The 25,243-nt window shown below is 41.2% G+C and overlaps 1 protein-coding gene across 2 annotated transcripts in view; it reads right to left on the reverse strand.

Annotated features, from left to right (window-relative positions):
* NSF (N-ethylmaleimide sensitive factor, vesicle fusing ATPase) overlaps positions 1-25,243 on the reverse strand; it is a 137,575-nt gene that overhangs the window by 88,598 nt on the left and 23,734 nt on the right. For both annotated transcript variants that reach the window (XM_037163648.2, XM_037163649.2), the window contains exons 4-8: positions 23,670-23,709; positions 19,306-19,472; positions 16,056-16,163; positions 15,438-15,513; positions 12,669-12,824 (exon numbers count right to left, since the gene is read on the reverse strand). In XM_037163648.2, coding sequence (XP_037019543.1) covers positions 12,669-12,824; positions 15,438-15,513; positions 16,056-16,163; positions 19,306-19,472; positions 23,670-23,709 — 547 coding nt within the window. The remainder of the gene's footprint in view (positions 1-12,668; positions 12,825-15,437; positions 15,514-16,055; positions 16,164-19,305; positions 19,473-23,669; positions 23,710-25,243) is intronic.

Consider the following 25,243-nt stretch of genomic DNA (forward strand, 5'->3'; position numbering starts at 1 on the left):
GTGTGGAAAGGATTCACTACTGTCTTTTCTAACTTTGAAAAACCTGAAAGAATGTTAATTATTGAAAAGCAAAATCCAAGTTTCTTGCAAGGCATTTTTTAAAAATCATGGACATATTCTCAAAGGTAGACCACTCTAAGTAACCAATCACATGGACTCCGAGAAAAGTCTGGTGTGAGTCATGGTGGAAGTCCTCTCTACGCATGTGACTCGGTTCTGGGCAGCCCTTCGCTCACATCATCGCTCATTGTTTCCTCCACTTCCCTTCCGCCAACATCCTGTTCTCCATTGTGTCTGTCAAGACAGTTGTTTTTCCAAGTCAGTATATCACACACAAGAAACTGACAAGATTATAGATGTGGTAGAGCATTTATCAGCTCCTCGCTGATGGAATGTGATAAAAAGTAAATATAAATCAGCCAAGGTATGAGTTCACAAACAAAGAAAAAATATTTCTAAGTGTCCCCTTGACTACCTTATCAACAAACACTGTTTAAAATGGGTAATTACAAAACTGCATAAGAGGATAATCTAAGGCGTGTTAACTGTTTTCAACAGCAACAAAAGTTTAAGATAAGAAAACATATCTAAACATTTGATTGAAGGGAATGGATTAAAGATTTTTGCCTTTTACAGAACTATAAAAGTACCTTTGGGCAATATAATAATACCAACCACATACCTCTGGAGAGTGTTTTATAGTGAGCCAGGCATGCTGTTAGAAAATTTCTACATATTAATACCACCCTGACAATAAACCTATAAAGTAAATACTTTGCAGGTGAGGGTGCCCAGGCTCTAGGGTCCAAGGCCCCACCGCGCTCGGAGGACCAGGGCCAGGGAGGTGGGAATGCCCAACGCCAGCTGTGTTTGGTGGGCCCAAGAATCTTTTTACTGCTGAGGAAGAGAGGCTAATTTGCTAATTCTATTTATCTTTTTGAAAAATAAAATGTTATCAACATGTTCTTTCATGGAATAAAAGCCCAAGAGACATTAAGAAAAAAGTCACAGAACAAGGACTTGTGTGATCCTATTTAAACAGAAAAATAGCCCTGGCTGGTGTAGCTCAGTGGATTGAGCACAGGCTGTGAACCAAAGGGTCACCGGTTTGATTCCCAGTCAGGGCACATGCCTGGGTTGCGGGCCAGGTCCCCAGTCTGGGCTACATGAGAGGCAACCACACACTGATGTTTCTCTCCCTCTCTTTCTCCCTCCCTTCCTCTCTCTCTAAAAAAAATAGATAAAATCTTCAAGTAAATAAACAAATAAACAGAAAACTAAACCTATACACTCTAGAGTTCACACAGTCAGAAACACACGTGATGAATGTTTAGGCATAGGTCTGACAGACTGGCATCCATCTCTGTCCGGTGACCACCTCAAGGAGAGAGAGTAAAATGGGGTGGGTAAAATGAAGGGAGACACCACTTTTTGCTGCATATCTGTGTTGTTTTATGAGGATGAGTTACCCTTAAAATTTGTAAAACAGAAAAAGCACACAGCCCTGACCAGTGTGGCTCAGTTGGTTGGGCATCATCCCGCCAACTGAAGGGTCACCAGTTCGATTCCCTGTCAGGACACATGCCCGGATTGCGGGTTCAGGTCCCCGGTTCAGGGCGTGTAGGAGAGGCAGCCAACTGATGTTTCCCTGCCTCCCTTTCTCTTTTTCTTCCCCTCTCTTTAAAAATAAATTAATAAAATCTTAATGAAAAAAGAAAATGCACACACGCACGTGTATGCACACACGCAGTACACACTACCTGACCTGATGCCTTCACGGCTGCACGCCGTTCTTATAGCGGCCACACGGAAGAATGACATTTCCCCTGGAAGCAGACAGCAGGTGACAAGAACCTAAGCAAAAATACTTTTCCCCTTATTTCTGGCATCTAGCTCCATTTCAAATCAATGCAAGAGGTCTTTTCCTAGATTAAGAAGAAAACTAAAAGGAGCTGCGCGGATTTAGTAACGAACTATAATGATCATATCTGCTCTGACTTCCGAAGGACATGGCTCGGGTCCGTACTCCTTGGTGTGTCTGTGCTTCCCCAACGCAGCATTGTCTACTTTGCAGCTTTGGTGCACGACGCGCCTTGTGCTGTGTGCGATACTGCTCTGGGATGGCACATACAGTGTTGTTCCCAAATACAAGGCAGGCACATTGAGGGCCGGACTTGGGTCTCTAACTAAGTGTTCTACAACTGAGATGATCTTGGCCTTTACTCATTTCTTGAGAACTCACATGACAAGCGAGGCACCATGCCAGGAGCAGAAAACACAGTCCTGACAAGGAGCGAGGTCTCTTCCTGACTGAATTTCTATTATGCTCTGGGGGTATAGACATGGGGGAGAGGGGACTGTCATACAGACGTGTCATAAGCAATTATATTAGAGTATAATAATGCATAAAAGAATAAATGGAATTATTGGAACACAGAGGAGGAACACGAAAGCCAAAAACACTCTGGGAAAACTGAGACCAAAGCTGTGGCCTAAAGGGAGGAGTTGGATAAAAAGATGGTGAACAAACCTGGACACAGAAGTCGGTGAGAGACAGCAGCACGGCAAATTGGAGGACCTGGAAATAGCACAGGCCAGCTGGACCCCAGAGCGTGGGGCCGGGGGCACAAGCTGACAGGCAGGAGCGTTTGGCAGGGGCCAGACCACATGGGCCTTGTAAGCCATGGAAGGAGTTAAGGAGAGCTACTGAAGAGTTTGAACCAGGAGTGACAGGATCAGACTTGCCTTTTTATAAAAATCGCTCCAGTTACAGTGTGGAGAATGGATTAGAGGAGGGCAAGGCTGAAGGCTTTAGGGAGCAATTCAGGCGAGAGGTAAGGGTGTCCTGGAGGAAGGTGGTGTGGTGGAGGGAGAGAACGGGGCAGGTCTGAGACGTGGAGGGGACCGCAGCACAGACAGTCTGCTCAGTGGCTGGGGGGAAAGGGGAGGTGAGGAAAGGACATGAGTTCTAGAAAGGGTCCAGATATCCCATGAGAGCACTGCCTGCTATAGAAAACACAGACGTAGGAGCATGTTTAGGGAGGATGGAGGGGGCGGCTGAACGCGTTTAATTTTGAACTCGCTTGGGGTGATCGCGAGATAGCCAACAGGTTATGTTGCTAAAAGCCCAAAGCTCAAAAGGGAGACTGAGGCAGGGTATGCATATCTGGGGGTGAAAGGCATAAAGATACTAACTGAAGCTGCAGACAGCTGTGATCAGTTCTGGGGAAATGAAAATCCCTGGGTGAGGAAAAGAGCAGGTGCTGGAGAGACCCCTAAGCACCGCCAGCGCCAAAGGACACAAGGAGCCTGAACAGGGTCAGCCAGGGAGGTAAGGGAATCTGTCACCTTGAGGTGACAGAGACCAGTGGGGTACTTCCAGAAAGAGTGGTCAACGGCATACTTCTTAAACACGTGTGGACTGATTAAAGCTACCCATGGGTAAATAAAAATACTAGTAATTCTTATCTCTGATTCGGAGATAATATAATATCTCTGAAATATAATATAATATAATATAATATAATATAATATAATATAATATAATATAATATCTCTGATTCAGGCTCAGCTCCTTTTCGTGGTGGTGAAAATACATGTGACAATATTCTCCAAGCCCCACACTACGCCCTGTTTTTACTTCTAACACTTTCTTACCAAGACCTGAGTCTCACACCCCGTTTTGTCTACCACAAGAACGAACCACCAAATTCTGCAAGTTTTGCCTTTTTCATATCTTCCCTTCCCTTTGCTACCACCCTAAACCAGGCTCGGAGCGCCACACAACCAGACCCCGGAATCCACTGCTCTCCTGACCACTCGGGCCTCCGCCTCGTCTCTGGGGCAGTCCTCATGCAGTGTAACCACGTTAATTATCCAAGAACAGTGACTTCCACTCCTCACTCCACTGCTGACAACTCCCCAGTGACTTCCTATGACGATCACTTACCCAAAAACTGGATTCAGCCCTGGCAGGTGTAGCTCAGTGGATTGAGCTTGGGCCTGCGAACCAGAGGATTGCTGTTCGGTTCCCAGTCAGGGCACATGCCTGGGTTGCAGGCCAGTTCCCAGCAGGGGACCCATGAGAAGCAACCACACATTGATGTTTCTCTCCCTCTCTCCTTCCCTTCCCCTCCAAAAACTGCATTCATTTGGCAAACATTTATGTAGGGTAGATCCTCTCCAACTTTGTCACAGTCGGTTTCATTTTTTCTTTTCAGTTTTCAATCGATTGTAGACCAATGTTTTTGTAAAAAATGTAACAAACACTGTCTTAGTCATGATAAACTGCTTTAAAAAGTTCTAAATTCTCACTCTCAGCTTCGATACTCATCTTACCGTGGGCTGGTAACCGGTTCTGGCAATGGTCGGCGGTAGCAATTTCCACCAGGTACGCCACAAGGAACTTTAAAACCTGCAGTACCTGACTGTTCAGCCAGGGGCGCCGACCTCCCTTCCCTTAGATCGTCAAATTAAAAATGACAACAGCCGTCCAATGTGAATGAATCAAGTTACACCTACTTATTTTGTCAGAGTGGCAAACAAATTTTTTTTGGTGTGCTGCAGAATTTTAGTAATTAGTTTAGGTGTGCCATGGGATGAACAAGGTTGGAAATCGCTGGTCTGTGGAACACGTTCTGAACAGCCCCGAGGTCAACAGCGTGTGGATAGAAGGAGGGCCTCAGAACAGGGTGACTCTGCCACCCAAGGGAGTGACCTTTTGACTGGGGGGCAGAGGGCACCCCTGGCACAGAGTGGAGAGAGACTAGAGACGCTGCTGAACATGTTACAATGCACAGGACAGCTCCCCGGCCCCAGTGAAGAACCTCGCAGACTACACTGTCAAAAATGCTACCGCCGAGAAACTGCCTTACGAGTGCCGTGCAAATGAATAATCACAATATCTTAAGAACACAGCTAGACACAGATGATGTACTATTAGGCTGTGCGCCTGAAACCTATATAATTTTGTTAACCACTGTCACATACAAGGTAAGGGGAGGCACAGGGGAAGCGTCTGGGCCTGTCTGCAAGGCTGACATCCTTACCAAACAAAGTCGTCAGTTCTGATTCACGGCTTTCTACAACTCAACCCCAACCTAATTTTACTTTATTTTAAAAAAGATTTTATTGATTGATTTATTATTTATTTATTTTTTTTTAGTGAGAGGGGAAGCGAGAAAGAGAGGAGGAGAAAAATACCAATATGTGAAATATTGATTAGCTGCCACTCCCACACCCCAACCGGCAATCAGGCATGTGCCCAACTGGGAATCAAACCTGTGGCCTCTTGGTTTGCAAGACCCCGCCCAGTCTACTGAACCACCCGGTTGGGGCCCAACCGAATTTTAAATCTGATCTCCTGCTGCTTCCCAACAATGCTCCGCAAGACTGGTCTAAGGCAGGACTTACACACTTTGCTTCATCTGTCACTCTTCCCAGGATAAGGACAACTGACCCTTCCCCTCCCCTATCCAAAACCATTCAACATTTAAGGCCTCACTCAACCTCTGCCTCTGTAATGAAGTCCTCTTTGATTTTCCCTTAAAATTCCTGTAAGACTTATCATCTATACCACTTCTTTGTCATTTTATCACATACGGGCTTTTGATATCACTTGTTAGGTAGCTTCTAAATGATTATTTTATTTAGACATTTATGTTCCACCTCAAAGTTGATAGTTTACTTAAGCCAGCACTTCTAACAACTAACCCCTTCCTGAATTGTGCTACAATAGGTGCCAAAAAACACAGGAAGAAAGGGACTGGAGTTATTAGATGTTACACTCCTACCACCAACTGTCGTACCTCTTGAGCTCATGACAATTTGAATACATCAGGTTATAAACCTTAATGTCTTAGAGAATTCATTCACTCTCATATATTGAGCACTTACGCTTCTTACTCAAGGCCAAGATACTGATTTTTGCCACATTCAAGTTCTAGACAATCTGCTAGAAATAAGAAAATCAGAAATTGCAGTTGAGACAGTTTCTCTACTCAAATTTTAAAACCTGAATGGATAAAAATATCTTCATGCCCGGCTGGGCGCAGAGCGGGCCGGCAACAGAGTCCGCCCCGAGAGAGGACCAAAAAAAAAAAAAAAAAAAATATCTTCATGCTTTCAGTCAATGCACTCACTGGCTTGACAAAAACTGAGGTTTGGGAAAATGATTCTATATTAAAATAAAGAAGGGGAAGAAAAGAAAGGAGGGGAGGAAGGAGGAGGATGTAAAGGGAATGAAGAGCAGGATGGGTTTAATTGTTTAGCAGAGCAAAGCTTACCCAGTTGTCACGTCTGGTCTCTAAATACAAAGAGTGGATTTCTGTAGTTTGTAACTACCTCTTCATAACTCACTCTGTAGAATTTCAGCAAATTTCTGAAGTACTGGATCATTTCTGAATGCTAAGGCTGGCGTTCATAAATGCACACAGCAAATGGTAGGGGGTGAGGCCAGACCCTCAGTGTTTTAAATATTCCTCTTCCTTTTCATTCCCCAAATCTATTACGTCTGAGTTCTCAGAACCTTTATATAAGAAAAGCTTTGTAAACTTCTTTTAGGATTAACTGGGGTGGGGGAAGGGCAAAAGTGGAACTTATTCACTCATCACAGGATATTCTTTGACATAAAATTCGAGGCTTTCCTGTCTACTTTTTAGCGTCATCTCTCAGTATGTGGAAAGGTGGTTCAGAATACAGACTCTGGAACCAGACGTCCTGGTCTCCATTCCCAGCTCTGCCTCTCACTATTTGTACACACTCAGTAAGTCACTTCCTTCCCCAGCTGCAGGGTTCCTGAGCCAGAATCAAGTTCTAGTACCAGTTCTGCCTGTGACTTGCTTAGTGACCTTGGGCCATAGTTTCTGCATCTGTAAGGAACTGCCATCAACACCCTGGGAATCCAGGCCTTTACCCTGAGCCCTTCTCCAAAAAAAACCTCTTGATGCCCCTGCTCCTTGCTGTGCTGCCAGTGGAACTACCATGAGAGAGAACTAGCCTGTGATACTATCTTTTTGTTTCTTTTTTCAATTACACAAGCGGAAGTCTAATACCACAGTAAGACACTCAGACACAGAGGTAGGCAGAGTAAAAGCCAAAAATCTCCCTGTATTTCCCATCCTAACTTCTCCTTCAAAGGAGTAAACAACTTTTTTCAATTCAATGTGTGTCTGTAGAGGCTTTTGCAATGCATTTACTTTTCATTGTATGGGTTTCCTTCATTGAAACGAGCATTTGCACACCAAGAGCTGGGTCACTTCACGACTTGCTCCGCTGCATCCCGTAGGGAGGAGGGAAGGGTGCGGCACCGTCCGCTCAATCACGTCCTTACTGGAGTCACACTTGGACTTCAACCTCGCCGTGACCCAGCTATCGATCTGTATATAACTCAACTGCAGCAGCCGGCAGGTCTAATCCACTGCGACTCTATAGACAACTTTGCACCCCAAAGATTTTTTTTCTAAAAGTCTGTCTATAATTTTAAAATGCCAACCAAATTTGCACATAATTTGACTCCGAAATATAAGCACAGCCACATTATTTCTGTTCAAATAAAAGTAAATTCAACTTTAAAAATCAAAACCAATGGGAAAATTATTTTGAGGTTAAACGTTTCAATTTATAGAAAGGCACCTACAGTAGTTTTTTGTTTTGTTTTGTTTTTTTAGGGTGAGTGCTTGATCTCTAAATTCTGCTTTAGAGATTTGAGAAATCACATGGTCATAAGATATTTTCTTCTCCCAATTAAAAAAATATATAAACTTTCCAACCTGAAGTTGGAATCAGTAAATTATTAAAGTGTTACATTCCTCATGTCTAACTATCATCTATGAGCACTCTAAGGAAAACCAGAAGGGGAAGCTTTGCATCTCTAACCGGTGAGCAATTGCTTTCTCTTCCTTTCCTAATAAATTACAGGCAGACTTGAACAGATGTCAGGCTGGCATTCAAAACCTAAAATATAGCTGAAAAGCAAGTTATGACTAATACAGGGGAAAAGATGAATGTCAGAAAGCTTCATTTTTTGCTTCTTTTTTTCAAATTTCAGATAAGCTCTTTAGCCTTAGGGTTCCTTTTACAGAGCCCTGGAGTTCGGCTAGATGTCTTAACCCCCATTTAAATTGCGATCTCAGCTCATGAGTGGGGGTGTGAAAATGCATTTTAACAGTGTCAGTGTTTATGTTAATCTTAGCGAGAACTCCCTCTCTCCCAAATAGGGCATGTTCAAAACCTTGGCGCCCTTTCTTCCACTCTGCGTTATTTGTGCTGTTCTTAGCATCTGAAAGATGTCTGCGTGTGATTGAAAGGCTCCTTATCTCTCGGCAGCTCCACTCATAGAGTAACTGCAGTCTTCCCCACGATACCAGAAAAGAGCTGCTTTCCTCTAGAGTTTCGAAAGAAACCTTAAAAATACAGATTGATAATGGACTTAGGGAGGCACAGAGGAAAGGGGACCATAGAGAACCCACGGTCAGTTTGAAAGAAGAGGGGCATGAGACCAGGGCAGTGGCTCTCCGGCCCTCCAGGTGGCCACGGGGACCGAAGCGGTACAGATCCCCCCCAGGGCAGTGTGAGGCTTGAGACTCAAGTCCCCATACCCTTTTCCTTCTAGTTCTAAAACGGTAACTTCTACCAAAGCCTCTTTCTTTAGATATATGTGAACCGAGTCCTAAAATTACACTAAGGGATGTTAATTCTTTCACAATTATTCCACTGCTCTTTGAAAAGGCTTTGTGTGCTTTTGCTCTGACATTTACAGTTTAGAAGTAATTGCCAGGGGTGCTGAAAAATGAAGTTTCTTTGCAGCAATTCTATCTTTGCCAACAAAAGAGCTACAGTGAGAACTGAGGCAACCAACTGTTTACCCCGAGCACTCTCGGAAACCGCATGCAAAGGACAAGGTGTGGCGCATCCCCGAACGGAAGGACAGACGCAGCTGACATCTGCGTGTGCTCAAGGACAGCAATCAGCTGTTGACTTTGTTCGCCTGCGCTTCCCGAGTCTGCTTCTGGATGCACATTCCTGGCCCGGCACCCCACAGGCACCTCTGTTATTCCGTAGAGTAAGGACCTAAGGTCATTCGGAACTACACAAGGATCATCGCAGGGGCTGGAGGACATTCTGCCTAGAGAGCTCTTTGGTACCCACTGCACGCAAGGGATCGGCCCGGTTTTCTTTGCCAAATGCTTTGGGACACTCTCAAGGAGGAGCTGGCCTGCAGGGGCTTGGGCGAGTCCCACTGCTACGCACAAGGAAAAAATAAACAGTTACACTGGTGAAAACAACAACAACAAAAGCAAAAGTCTAAACTGATACCCCCCTAAATAATCCCTTTTCCTATTTCTACACGTGGCCTTTCTTCCTCTGTCTACAGGACTATACGCAACTACTTTTCTCCCTTTAAGGCTTTTCTTGATTTTAACGCTGTAAAAATAGTGTAACTAGAACAGGAAGGACTATACCACATAACTGAAAGTACTTCAAGAAAGAAACTAACAGATCAGAAACTAACAGATAGGGCTGGGCAGCAGCAGATTCACAGTTGTTCATGTGGAAAACAATACAATAATTAATAAATAGTAATACAAGGATAAACTGGTTTTTGTGCGCACAACTGTTCATCTACTTTTGCCCCGCCCAGTACAGGACACTCATTCCATCTATATCACCTCATCTGACCCCCAGTTTTACTTCTCAGCTGTGTGTCTCTGATTAGTCCTTTGGTCTTCCTGAGTCTCATCAGCGACATTCCGTATCTAGACTGTGCTTTCGATCTGAAAAGCAGCTGAAGCTTTACAAGCAAAGGGGAAGAACTCTACTACCTAGATGCACAATTATCAGTCTCATAAGCATGACAAAAGAGAATTCTAAATTTATCTCGCTGTGCACTTCCAACTTGGATGCATAGGCATCAAAAGTTAGAAAAAATCCTTTTAGTTAAGATTCCTGTGTACCAAAAAAAAAAAATTCCTGTGTACAAAGCAGACATAACTCTAGACTTCATGGTAAAGACAGTGATTTGGTCTCAAGCCAAAAGTAAAAAAATTCTCTACTTAAAAATTTTTAAAAAGCCCCACAATTATTCCTTCCTAACCACTATTTTTTTTAATTTGAATTAATTTAACAAATTGTATCCAGTGTCCAAATGAATCGCACAACCACAAAGGTTTATCTATTTAGTCAACAAAGGGTGAGGAAAATAATCAGCCAATTTGTTTCCACCTGGCAGGGTAAAAGATCACAGGATAAATATAAAAAGGACTTGCGTGGCGTTGTTTTACATTCTATCCAAAAGTAGCAATTTGCACTTTTATGTATCTTTACCAAAGCCTAATGGGCACTTTATAACCACACTGTACTTGGAGTACAGTAAGTATTCTACAAGGGATTTCCTCAAAAGTCAAAGGAAAAAAAAAGCCTCTATTAGAAAACAGGGAATGACACTTGCATAGCAAGAGAATTACTGACTCAGAGCCCTTTTAAAAAGTCGCTTTAGGACGCTGCGAATCTTCATTTAGAATAAAGAAAATCCTTTCAATCCAGCTCAAAAGCCAAGGTAGCTTATACTTACTTTTCCTTAAATCAAATTGATAGCACATGATTCTCGATGGCAAAAAGCCATGATGAGAAAAAATACATTACTTTTAAAAAAGGACAGAACTCGCCCCGTTGAGTTGTTTAGAGTGTCATCCTGATACACCAAGGTTGAGGGTTCATTCCCCAGCCAGGGCACACACAAGAATCAACCAATGAATGCATAAGTAAGTGGAACAATAAATCAGTGTTTCTCTCCCTCTCAAATCAATCAATTAAAAAAAAATTTAAAGGACAGCACTCTTTTTGTTTAAGTAAATTAGTGTAAAGATATTAGAAGAATAAATACATAACAAGGGTCCTAAATAGTATCACTCGCAAACAAAATTCAAGTCCATGGTCCTTAGTCAAAAACCATGTTAACAAAAACAAAAGCAAACTATTACAATTCAAGTGGTTTCTACATGGACTGCGGAAACACAGACTACTGGTAAGTTCACTCAGAAATCTCCTGTCTGTTTGGTTTACTTTCAAACTCTTCGACGGCTGGCGAGACCACAAGTCAACCAATACGAGTTTTACGCTTTCCGAGTCATCTGCCCACCTCAGACAGAGGCCGTAAGGAGCAGCGTTTAGATAAGGCCCAAACACAAGCCTAGCGTCTGAATATCCGGATCCTCTGTAGCTTGCCACTGTGAGAAAGTATTTATAATATAATTAAAATATATGGCTTCACAGAGTGGTTATTCTTCTACTTGTTGGCTGGATAGTATGATGTTCAAAGAAACAGAATCATTTACTTTTTGTACCAGAGCTCGCTTTTGAAGCCCAGAAAAAATATTCTACAGGAATGACGTACAACATTTGGGATCATCCTGTCGTGTCTGCCTACACCCACGATGTGCTTAAACGATATTTCCATGTCTCCAAATAAACATTATGGATTTATTGTGCCTCCAAATATACGTTGCCAAGACAGTGAACTATCATGCTTTTTACTATTTTCCAGATTAAAATGGTTTTTTATGGACTTGGCCTTTGGATCTTTCAGATAAAAAAGTATGTCATTGCCATTTCAAGGTGTATAAAACTCAGGTGATGAGGGTCTCTGTCATTTTCTCTTAATCCAATTCCAAGCTCGACCTTTACCCAGTGAGCAGGTGTGTGCTGCGCCTGTAATTTACCAGAGTGAGCGGCCAGGCAGAAAAGCTACCAACAATAGAAGGCCGGGAGGACCAAGCACTTAGGGCCTAGAAAGCCGTTCTTATCCCCCCCACTGTGAATATACTTTTATCTCCAGTAGCAATTTAAAAATAAAGAATGATGGGAGTAAGAGAAGTAATATATTCATATTCCTTCAGGTTTTTTTGGGGGAGACTGTTTTCATACTACATCTGCCAGAAGCTGTTGTTATAAATTCCTTTCTGAGATATTCTGTGGCTCACATTCCGATTCAAACTATAATATGGATGGCAAAACAGTCACGGCAGCACTTCCACTGGGGCAAATAGCGCCACTTCACACAGATAAATTAAATAAACCTTCAAGAAGACAGTGATAAATGAACAGTGCATTTCTTTGTATGCAATATGGAAACTCCTATATACCCTGCATTTGTCTTATTGGATCAAACTTATGTAATTTAAAAACCAAGTATCCACTTACTAAGTATGAAGATGTACTCATCAAGTAATATAACAGCACATCACAAAGATGCAGCAGCTAATACTGGAAAATGCCTACAGTCTAATAGATGATTGCTCAGCGGGGTAAATAAAGCCTACCCACAGTGGATCTTTGGAGTTAGGGGAAATTTCTAAACATTCCCTATGTAAAAACATTAATAAATAAATAAAGTTTCCAAATATGTCCAGTAGAAAAACATACTTGAATAAATAAAATGGAGCAAACCTACAAACATTTCTATGATCTCCTCCTAAATTTAAAATGTAATTTCAAAAAATTCTAACCCTTCAAAAAATTGTTTAGAAAACTTTTTTTAAAAGAAGTTAAAAGAAAAAAATACTTAGGTAGGTCTGAAGCATGATATCAGAATATTACTGAAAAGAGACTTCATCACACTTATTTCTTCTTCACAACACGAGATTTTATCAAGCTTTCCTTTTGAAACTCACCCATCTGCTCCACAATCTCTGGAGGAAACACTCTGGAAGCAAATGCTCGTCGAAAAATATCAGAAAATTCCTTGTCCAGACCTCCTATTCCCATTTTCTCAAAGTTCCAGTCAGGATTGATGATAGACTGGCGGTTCTCCTTGGTTTTAGCTTTGCCTATGTCAAACAGAGATAATCAAGTGTGAAACAAGAACTTCGTCAGAAAGTGTAAAAACACTGAGCTCACGGGCGTCTTCAATGAACAAAGAGAAGCTACCCTCACACGAAGATGAACACCACACTCTTAGCTATTTTCTAATGAGGATGTTGTGCTGTGTTCACTGTTTTGTCTGGTCCCCGTGCAGGGCTCAGTAAAACACTTTCACAGCGACTCGCTAAACTCATGCTGCGGTCCATCTGTAATCAACCCATGGAGCTTGGTCTCATCAACCTGTAGCCCTAACCACGTTAACTAATTTAGCTGATTAGAAGAAACACCATGTGCGCATCTGATGAAGACAACACTGGGTGCCCGAAATGCAACTGAAATCTAGCAGTCTCTCCAGGCTCCTACAGCAAGTATACTTAGAAATACACACTATATTCATCTAGATTAAGTTTATAATTGAATACATAACCCCTCGGCCTGAGTAAGATTAATGTCTTATTTGCTCTTTCTTCACTTGTACACAAAAGTCTAAAATCATCCTAAAGTCTTTAATGATTTCAAAATTCATGTTTTCCAATTCTTTCAGACATAAAATGACGTAACTTAAACGTCATAGTGCCACCTAAAGTAACTTAAAGAGAATCACATTAATGATCACAAACACAAAGAATAAAAGCTCCTTAGTACACTCTGCTATGAGTAAAAAAAAGAAGGTAATATTATAGTTTTTTAATTAGGGAAGAGAAGGTTGCATTAGAAAAAGTTTATCTTAAATGGCAGTTTTATGGTTAGAGTTTTGCGGACTTAACATTCCCTTTACAAAGCTATGGAAAATAGTTTTCTTACACTCCACTGCCCTCTTGTGGCCAAACCTACTGCATGCTAAATCGCGACATAATTTTATTTTTCAATGGGAAAAACCTATCAACCACACCTTTGCCTGAATTACTTAGAAATACCCACATTGAAGGAAAATGTATAAAGGACCCATGTTAATGACCAACAGGGTGGGGATTGACTGAGGAAGCAGGGAGGGCAGAGGAGAGCAACAGGGGAAAATTGGGACAACTGCAATTGAACAACAACAAAAAAAGGAGCATTAATTCATAATATAGGTAAGCCCATTTTTATGTCCTAGTATATTCTATAAAAAATCTCTTGTATCTATCTATCTATTAGTTTTTTTTGTATCTCAGTTCACTGTCTTGTCTGCACAGGCTATACTGACATTTGAAACTTGATAACTTACTATATACATCTAATCCTCTGTACATAAGGTAAAGTATGAGGAAATATCTTAAAAACTGAGTATTAAATAAATATGACATGCAACTATTTAAAAAAAGAAATATCCACATTGTATGAAAGCCACACAATGCCCTTGGGACAAGATACCTTAACAAAAGGTGTATGAAACACAAAATACAAAGAAATTACTATAAAAATGAAATGGATCTATAATAGATTTTGATACATCCTACATCCATAAAATGGCACGTACAGTCATCAAAAATTATGTTGAAAAGGTGTATTTATTAAGATGCTTGAAATACGTTAAGCAGAAAGAACAAATTATGAAACAGTATTAAAATAAAATTAAAAAATTTTAGAGTTGCATGGGTTGTCTTTGGGTGTCTATCCACATTTTATAAAATAATTATTTTACTTTGTAATCAAGAAAATGACAGTAAGAGGTAATAATAATCTATGAATCAAGAAAAAAGGCCACACATTCTAAGACAGTTAAGTAACCATGGATACGGTAACGTGCAACCAATGAAAGTTCTCTACGTTCTACTGGAGTAACTTCAGTTACTGGTGAGTTACTCCTTACAGCCAAATCTGCATCATTTTAATATAATAAGAGGAGGGCCAATGTAAAAGAGTATGACTTAACTGTGAATCTGCTACAAAGACTTTCTTCCCTACACATTCATCATTTAATTCAATCACTAACAGAAGTGATGCTAGTATTGCACTGAACACACCACCAGGTGAGAGGCACTCCACAAATAACTGACCACATGTCTCAAGGGCATGGGAGACCATGAAAGTCTGAGGAGCTGCCAGAGACTGCAGAAGACTATGGAGACTGAACAACTAAAAGCAATGCGGGATCCTGAAACAGAAATAGGACATAGTGAAAAAAAACTGGTGAAATCTGAACAAAGTCTGCAGTTGAGTTAGTAGCAATGTCACCGTGACAATTTAGTTTTGGTGACTGCACTATAGTTACTTGAGATGTAACATCACGGGGAGCTGGTGAAGGGTATACAGGAACTCTTGGAGCTACTTTTGCAAATCTTCTGTGAGCCGAAACTTATCTCGTTATAAAAACTTTATAAATTAATTTATCTGTATCTTCTTCCTTATTTATAGTGTGGTTACTAGGACATTAAAAATTACACAGATGACCCACATTATATTTCTATGGGACGATGCTGGTCTAGTGACGATTTTAAACTTTTTCTTCGTTAGCACATTGTGGTTTTGTGAAACGCTTTCTCAAGGGAGGTGGTCCCTGTTCTCCTCCCCACTTGAAAATCACCGCAACTGGGTCACATATAATAACAGAGATGACCCCACTTCATTCAGAATCTCCTGAAAACTGTAAGTCTTACCAATAAGATTGAGTGACGAATTTTCTGCTTTTTCAAATGCAACTTGACTGTTTCCAACAACCAGCCCCACTTCGATCTGTGCAGAGAGACAATAATTAGTACAGCAGTCTAACGGCAGACTCCTGGACTTCTCAAAGCAAAGCCAGAAACAAAGGGAAACGAGGTCTCCCGGGCAGAGCAAATCTGTAAACTGTTACCTAAGTTACATTCACTCTTGTTATAACTACCTTCCAGTTATTCCTATTTTCTTTATTTCAATGCATATATCTTTCCATAATGCCTGTCATATTGTTATTTACTTACAATACGTATCATCATTCAACTTGCATTACAGATTCCAAATTACTATTAGGTCTGCAAATAAGTGTATTTTATGCTGTATTTAAATAATGCTAACTATAAAAGCAATTTCCTCTCCCTACCATTATAAAAGAAAGAATACACAGTATGAAAGAAATCACTGACTTGAACAACAATTAAATAAATAAATTAAAAAAATATGCCTTAAAAAAAAAAATGCCCAATCACTGAACAAGAGAAGGGGTAGAAAATTCTATTAATCTGCACGATTCACACCATGAAGATGACCTAATACAAATGATTGGAAATAAAACATACCTTCTGTCTTTTGCCCGTCGCAGGCTCTCCCTTCAGGATGCTGGGATCCATGGCTTCGATATCCTTCACTAGCAAGCCAAAAAGCTTTTCATTGAAGCTGAACACAAGCTGTGCAGAAAAAAGGTAAGAGCAGAAAAATCGCTCTATGTTAAAATGGCCTGACCCGCACCTCATCGCCAATGTTTGCCAAATGCAGAAAAGCAACTCTGTCTTGTGTGCTCCTCTTGAATCTGCTCCACAGGCAAACTACCCACCTAACCAAAGAGGGGAAAAGGGAACTAACACTTACTGAGCTCTTTGCTGACAACTAGGAGGTTAGGTAATTAGTATTCACAAACTCTCTTGGAAACAGAAATTACTCCTCAGTTTTAACTAGTGAGGAAGCTGTGATCGGACAGGGGCTAAGCCATGGGACCCAGAGTCACAGTGAATGGCTGTGCCATGATTCAGCCTGGGTCTGTGACCAGATACTTATGCTTTTCTGTAACCACGGCGTCTGATGCAGTCATCTGCCAAGGGTTCACTGAGTGCCTTCCAATGAGCTAGGCCCTCTTCTATGTGCTGGGCCATAACAGTAAACGTCACAGACAAAGTTGGCTGTCCATCCTGCTACTATTACCTACCATGAAAGGGAATAAATACAGAGCACAGTGATTTAGAGCAAGATATTTACTTCCTCTCTGTATTATGGAGGATTTTCTTTCATGGGTTTATAGATGTCTGCATGTTATCAGGTTTAAAATAATTACAAATATCAAAACATTTTCTACTAAAATAGAAAAGCTAAAGGAGAAGGTAAAAACAATGAAGTTTAGTGAGGTGACTTGAGTTCAACTATCAGTCCAAAAGTGTAGGAATCCAGAGGAATCCAGTATAGACCAAACTGCAAAATGAACAGGCAGTCAACAAATTAGCAGTGAATGGCCTCGTGGGGAGCCTTCTTGGACCAGTGATTCCCAAGCAGCACCACAGTGGCTCCCTTGTGCATCGTCCCATTTTACCGACATCCCAGGACTTCACAGTTCATGACACTGCTTTCTTATTTCCTATCTCCCCAAACCAGAAAGTAAGGTCTATAAGAGTAGGGATTATGTATATTTTGTTCACTGTTGATCTGCAGTGCCTAATATAGTGGCTGGATCATACCAGGTATTTAATACGTACTTGTAATATGAATTGGTCAATTGACTAGTGGGTTCTTATCTCAGTTACACCCTTGGATGTGTTGTCAGGGGCATGTTATCTACCTTCCCTGGACCTAAAATTCCTGATTTGCAAAATGAAGAGGTTAGACAAGACAAATTCTGAGCTTCATTCCAATTCTAGTATTCTTAAAAATACCGTATTTTCCCACATATAATGCGCTCCCGTGTATAATACACACCCACATTTTTGACCTGAACTTTCAGGGAAAAAAATCTTTCATTTTAATTTTTTAATTCAGCTTTTTATTCATTTATATTTATATACTTGGTTTTTGTATTCTAAAGAAATTTTAGCATTTATTTTTTAACATATTATGGTACAAGAAATTTTATGTAACAAATAATTACAAAATGCAAGAACAGATACAAGGTATTTCAGATACTACCTGTGTATAATGCGCATCCTTCTTTTCCCCTCAAATGTGCGCATTATATGTGGCAAAACACAGTAATAATAAATGCGTCGTATCCTTTTCCTGTCTATCAGTAATTCAGTTTCTACTTGCAAAGGTCTGACTTTATAATGCGTGGCCTATCCGATTCTCAGTCTTGTCCCAGATCTAAGGCACTGCAGGAAAGGGAAAGAAATCACCCTTCCACTCCCAGGACTCCTTTCTTCCGCCACTTCTCTCACCCCCCATCTCGCCCACCTTCCCATGTGAGTGACTACAAGCACGGTCCAGGGAAGTCACTGGAGATCAGCACGCTCCAAGCAAGGATTCTCCAATATTTTCGTCTCAGGATCACTTTGTAAGCCAAAAATTTTTGAAGACCCCCAAAAGCCCTTGCTTACATGGGTCATATCTACTGATATTTACCATATTAGAAAAACTAAAATTTATGTATCAATCTAAATATAACTAATAAATCCATCATGAATATTTTTAACTTCTAAAATATTCTCTATTTTCCAGAATAAAAAATCACAAGTCAGAAGAGTGGCGCAGTCCCATTTTCATAAACCTCTCGATGAAGCCAGCAGCACCCACGGTGGCTCCCGCAGTGGCCGCGCTGCACTGGCATCTACAGAGCTCTGTTTGCTCACGAGAATAAGAGGAAAAGACACGTACGTCTTGGTATTAATATGAAAGTAGTTTAGACTTTGCAGAGCCACTGGAAGGGCCTCAGGGATCCCCAGGGGCCTTAGGGACCGCACTTTGAAGACCACTGCTATGGAGCCACGGTGGGAGGGTGAATTAGGAATGACTAAGAAAAGTCACAAAAAGGAAACAAATGTGACACAGGGGCAAAAGACTAATGATTAGTTCTGTATTTATGTGTACGAACCAATAGCAATTTATGGACTCACACATTTTTACAAGTACAATTTTAAAAGGATAGAATTTCTTCCTAGGAGGTTAACAATATGCTGTCAACTGAAGTCCAAACCCAGGGCCGACATCAACAATATCATTTTAGAGAGCAAAGCAGGGCTTCAGAGGTTCTATAGATAAACCTGAAAAAATATATATATTCATAATTTCCTCAAGATTCTCAAGGAGGTTCATAACCAAAAAAAGTTAAGAGCTACTTTTCTACAGAAATGTATCAGTAAAAGAGAAAGACACACAAAGACAAATAAAAAATTTGTAGGGCTTATTTGCCCTACAAATAAGTGTGGATTGAGTGCCAGCCTATAAACCTAAGGGTCGCTGGTTCCATTCCCAGTCAGGGCACATGCCTGGGTTGCAGGCCAGGTTCCCAGTTGGCGGCACATGAGAAGCAACCACACATTAACATTTCTCTCCCTCTCTTCCTCCCTTCCCCTGTCTAAAAATAAATAAATAAAATCTTTAAGAATTTTGAGACAAAGTAAGAAATTTACAGTGTTCCCAAATTCACTGATGGAAAAGCTGCTGCAGTTATATATGACACTGTGCAGCCTAAAGAGACTAGAATTTTGGGGAACATTTCCCTCGCTTGTTATCACTCATCTTAGATACACCAAAGCTCCTCTCAGAGTTTTAAAAGTAGCAAGACCGTGGACAGCTGCGGGGATTAGAATGCCTATAAGGCGAAAGGAATGAAGGAGAATCTCAGTCCACCTGTTGTCCCACGGAGAACGCCTGGTTGTTGAACTGCTGGATAAATTCCGCTGCCATCTTGTCCGTATCGTAAGGGTTGGAGTCGATGCTTTTTTTCTGCAGGAAATCGATCTCGATGGTCATTGTGCCAATGCACTGTTTGGCCTTGTCAAACGTGTATAAGGACACTAGGTGGGGAAAAGAAGCGTTTTTTAAAATACTTGCTGTGTTTCGAGTAACTAATAGTTTCACTTAAATGAATCATAACAGAACCTGCCCAAAAGGTGGCTTTCCTGGCCTTCATTGGGGGGGCACAGGCGCAGATTTTAAAACACAGCAGTAACACCTGGGAGTTTCCTCCCCATCTGAAGTAATTAGAACATAGTGAACAACACACTTCTACTTTTCCTCCTCCCCCCACTCCTATTGGGACATCACAGCCCACTGCTGCCCCCTAAAGACCTCTGCACCTTCTCAAAATGACAGTATCTGACGTACCAGTGACGCTGACATAGATGCTGTTGCCAAACAGATTTTTCTTTGACACAGAAAGAGCTAAGGTGAGAGGTGTGTGGACTCTTTTGCCCTAATGAAGTAGGATGCAAGACCAAAGTAAACAAACAAACAAATAAACAAATGGCTTGAGAAATACTGCTTACTACAGGGGTTTGCTTCAAAGCAGCTTAGAGTTTGACATTTCTTTTTTAATACTATAAAAATGTTTACTAAGCACCTACTACATGCAAGGAACTACAGTCAGTTCTACACATGCTGTACATGTTTTTAACTCATCTTTGTATTAATGGCACCTAACAGTGTATGTAGGATGCTTCATATATTCATGAACTGTTTAAATGAAACAACAGCAAAACACCAAACATAAACAGGAAAACCTACCGTAGTCTCCATGCTAATAACAAAGGAGGAAACACAAACTTTGGAGTCTGTTTCATAACAATAGAGTCTGTTAGTAACTAGAAGAATCATTTAGCTCTTTGTGCCTTGATCTGTCACATCTATAAGATAAGAAGACTAGACTGGATAAATCTTCATGATTTTATCCTCTAAATTATGTTCTAAACTTACTTCTTATAGTCTAGCTACTCAAGTTATATACAGGATTTTCTCTAAATCCTTTGAATAAGATTGCTTGTGTAATAATATTTTTATGTTCTGATTTTCTATCATAAAGGAGGATACACATATTTAAAGATAAGCATCTTCAAAAGCAAATGAACAAGAAAGCCAGGCTAAGAGATGGAATATGTACTGAAGATCACATCTCAAATCTCAGCAGGAAGCTTTAGAATACTCTCCTGCCTCCTCCACTTCTGGATGTTTTGCTCTTTCCTAACACTTTGCTCTTTCCTAACACGCCCCAGAAAGTGCAGGTTCTATGCCAAGTAACATAAGCAAGAGAGCTCAGCTGTCTCCCCACACAGTGGAGATGTGTACAGGATGCAATATTAATGTGAGTCTCAATTAGTTGATTCAGCAACTCTACTTCCCGGTGCCTGTCCCAGAAAGACTCTTGAACATTTGCTTAAGAACAGATCAATAGAGAGTTTTATCAAAGCATTATCTGTAATATTCAAACACTGAAAAAATGCTCATCGGTAGGGAAATGATGAATCAAATATGACAAATATGAAATACTACACAGCAATTAAAATGACGTATATTTAATACAGATGAATGGCCCATTAAAGCATATCACTGAATAAAAAAGATATTGCAGAAAGATTTGTATAGTACGATGCCATTTTGTACATTAAAGACTCCAAAGCAATTCTATAATGACATACTGCACTACATTATGTGCATACACACATATGAATACATGTGTGTATCAGCTCGATAGTAAGGACTTTGAATAAGCATATTAAAGCATCATCATTACTGACTACAGTTTTCACGTGCATTTGATCTAGGTCAATGTCCTAAACAGAAAGGACCAGGCTGTTGACAGCGGGTGGCATGCTGTGGGCAGTGCCAGGGACAGAATCGCGGCAGCGCCGTGGGCTGCACCACCAGCAGCACCACCAGCAGCCCCCATGGGGACAGGTGCCATAAAAGGGTCAGAAGGTTGAACATGTTTTCTTATTTTATGGCTAATAGCAATTTAATGTCAAAGACTAATAAACCTATTTTATAAGTAAAAACAATTATACCAATACTCTGAATAAACTTAGATATCATAGTGATAGATATACTATAACAGCCAAACATGTTCATGGAACATCAGCCTGTAACACTTAAAATATGGCATTTTCAGATGAAGACAAGATGAAATGCTTCCTCCAGAAGATTCCTGAGAGTAAAACCACGGACCTGACTAAGAAACCCTCCCCCTGCAGACAGAGCTGTGGCTCCGGAGTCTCTGGGTCCGCTCCATACCCACTCCCACCCTGTCTGGGCCACGTCTTCCTCTCGTGGGACCAGCCTGCTACTTTCAGGGCTGCACCATCTGCATCCCTCAGGCCCCCACGCCCTTCCTTGTCTCAAACCTGCTCCAGCTTAGTCCCCCCAAGTTACTTGGTTTTATAATTCTGCCCATAAGTCTGTTTGATTCACCTTTTAAAGGGCTGACTTTACAATCAAGATAAGCATTGCTGGTAGCGGAAGAATGCTTTAAAAATAACTGAAGCCACCAAACACATTTTCAGTTCATCAAGATTTACAACCTTGAATGTTCACACCATTTCAAAACAAAATTTATGTACATTAAAAGTTAAACTGAAGCTCACTCTTTACTTCATATTTAGAAAAAGAAGTTTAAGGAAATGAGAAACCTCAGCTATGTACCCACCTATTTTCTCATTAGGTTTAACAAGTGTTCATTTTTATTTCTGCTAATGTCTGCAAACAGAGAATCCCTGCTTCATGCACTGACCGACTCTGTGCCAACCTCTCCCACTGACTCTTGTGCCACAGATGAGGGGGTGAGAGTTAAGGGAACCGCTTACGTCAGTTTTGCCCAAAATGCGGCTGATAAGAACCACTTCAGAGAGATTGTTAAAAACTGAGATTCGAGACACAGACTCCACCCTTCCAACCCTGCGGAGAGGCCCAGGAGTCTCTTTTAAAAACATACTCCCCAAATGTTTTTCAGGCAAATTTAGAAAGCCCTAATTATATAACCCTTGTCACCAGCTTCCCATATCTAAAGTAATTTCTTTTATTTTCATCCCCAATCAAAAAGTTTTAGCTCTCATATGACTTCCACAAAGAAAAACACAAAGCCAGCTAAAGATAACCCCAACATCTGAGTTCCAACTCAAAAAATAATTATCCTCAAACAAGTATTTAGCTATATGATAAAAACACCTAAAGTCAGAAAAACTAAAAACAAATAGAAAAACACAAGAAATGCAATGAGAGTTTGTTAAACTCAAGAAAGAAACTGAAAAGAAAAAAGACAAAACTAATTCAGCAGTAAAGAATAATTACAAAGTACCTGAAAGAATATATTCAAATTAATATTTAGTAAGGGGCAGCAAAGAATGACAGAAAAACAACCAAGATGACGAAAAATAAGATAAAGAAACAATTTTAAAAGAACAGAGAGAAAGGCAGGCAAAGAAGGCCCAACACAGATGTAATGGGAGCCCCTGAGAGGAAAATCAAAACAATCGGGATGGAATTAATATTTGAAATCATAATCTAAGAAAACTTTGTGGAAGTAAAAGAAAACTTAAACCTACATACTATAACAACCCCTTGTACACCCAGGTCATGGACACAGAGTGACCAATTCCAAAAAAGATCCTAATGAGGATACCAGACTTTAAAGACAAAAAAATCCTTAAGGTAAATCTTGTGTCTCATCTGTGCCCTCTTGGCACATTTCAAGTAAACAATATACACCATTAGCTATAGTCACTGTAACTTGTTCATCCTGTGCAACTGATGCTTTGTACCTTTATCCGACAGCTCCTTACTTTATAAATGTACTCCTCAAAAGTGTCACCATCGCGTACGAAAACAGCCATGCTCAAACCCCAGCTCTCCAAAGGCTCTCCGGGCTCATTTTCCAGTCTCCATTGGATCCATCCTCTCCCATTCTATCTCAGCACTTCTACACGAGCTCCTAATGATAATGTCTATGCACATATTTACCTTGTACAGATTCTGCGAGTTATGAATATGTGGATATTCATTCCCCTGTTAGACTGTAGCTTCCAGGCAGAACAGCAGGCAGATAAAGAGGCAGGGACGCAGGCACCACAGCTGTTCACTATCCCACCTCCTAGACCTAACCAGGGACACGACCGCGACGAACGTGTAAGGACCTAACCGCCATGAACAGGAAGGTGTGCAGATCTCCGTAACTACGAGAAAGTCATAAAGAAAATCTTCCTCAGGTGGCTAAAGTATTTACCTACCTTCTATTTCTTGCCCAATAGAAAGTCCAGCCCATTTTCGCTGTAAAATAAAAGAGGAAAAAAAAAGACAAAGCCAAATCAATCAAAATTAGATAAATGAAGAGGAATTTCTCTGAATTTCAGGAACACATTCAAAGAACAAAACATGGTATCTCTTATATGTTGAATTGCATCCCACAAAAAGACACATTGAAGACTTCAACCCGGCACCTGTGAATGTGACTGTATTTGGAAGAAGGGTCTTTGCACATGTAATCAAATTAAGAGGCAGTCATATCAAATTAGGGTGGGTCCTCAGCCAACATGACTGGCACCCTTGTAAGAAAAGAAGGCACACAGACACATGGGGAGAAAATCAGGGGACGATGGAGGCAGAGACTCGGTGATGCGTCCACCAGTCGAAGGACATCAAGGACTGTCCGAAACACAAGAAGCGAAGCATGGAACGGATTTTCCCCCAGGGCCTCCAGACACAGCGTGGCCCCGCTGAGACCTCGATTTCAGACTTCCAGCCTCCGGCACTGAGAGAACGAACTTCTGTCACTGGAAGCCTTGGGTCTGTGGTGCTTTGCTACACAGCCTAGGAAACTTACGTGCTACAGTTTGTATCTGAACGTCCAACCCCAAACATACCAAGCTTGCCTTTTTACAGTGAAGCCGGCACCACTGGATAATTTAATACTCCTGAAGGTCTTTGTAGTATTATTAGGTAATATTTCAGTGTTCTAAATGTACTGTAGTTAGTTATGCTGTTTGTTACAGTATCACAAAGGGAAAAAAACAGTTCATACTTCAAATTAAAACTGGTCAGACAATATACACTTGTTGGGGACTGCTCTGCCTGGTTTCAGGAATTCTAACTACCCCCTAGGGATAAGGATGAGTGAGTGACCTCCGGAATGCGAGCCACAGGAGACAAGTCTTGTCTCTGGTAGTGAATGCTGCCTCAGTTTCCTCTCCCTGCCCCCAAAGCTTGGTCGGAAGTCAATGATGGGTAAGACTCCTCACAGAGAGGGGGGCAACCTAAGCCAGACTTGATCACTTGGGAGGCCATCAGGGAAGGACTCGGGGGCTGCAACAAAGAGGGAACAATGGACCCTTGCCCCCAGGGCTGTGTGACATAGCCCGATTCCCTATGTCCTCTGGGAGAAGCACTTCCTGGCTCTAATCCACTTAAGCCTGAAAACCTGATGGGGAGAGGTGCAGCTCCTTGCCTTGCTAGAGGATCCAGGGGAAATCTGGCATAAGAAAGAATTCCTGAAAAACCTGTGAAACCTGCTTTGCTAGGAGTGCTTTCATTCATATGTTAAGGGTCCGAGCAGGACATGAGTATGTCTCCCAAAGTTTCTGCAAACCCCCTTCCTGACAGACTCTGACTCAGACTAAGCCCTCAGATTTCTTTGCAATGTTATCTACTGTTTGCTCCTTGCCACCCTGTATTCCTGTGTATTACAACCCAATAAAACCCCTGGAGGAAGAGGCTCCTGGCCTTTTTCCTCTGAGAAACTGGCCACCACTCCTCCCCAAGCAGATCATGTCTTAGTAGTGTTTACTTTCATCCGTGGCAGACAAGA

This window comes from Artibeus jamaicensis, unplaced genomic scaffold (genome assembly GCF_021234435.1).
Source record: "Artibeus jamaicensis isolate MK-2021 breed Jamaican fruit bat unplaced genomic scaffold, CSHL_Jam_final contig_1998, whole genome shotgun sequence".
NCBI classification, from domain to species: domain Eukaryota; kingdom Metazoa; phylum Chordata; class Mammalia; order Chiroptera; family Phyllostomidae; genus Artibeus; species Artibeus jamaicensis.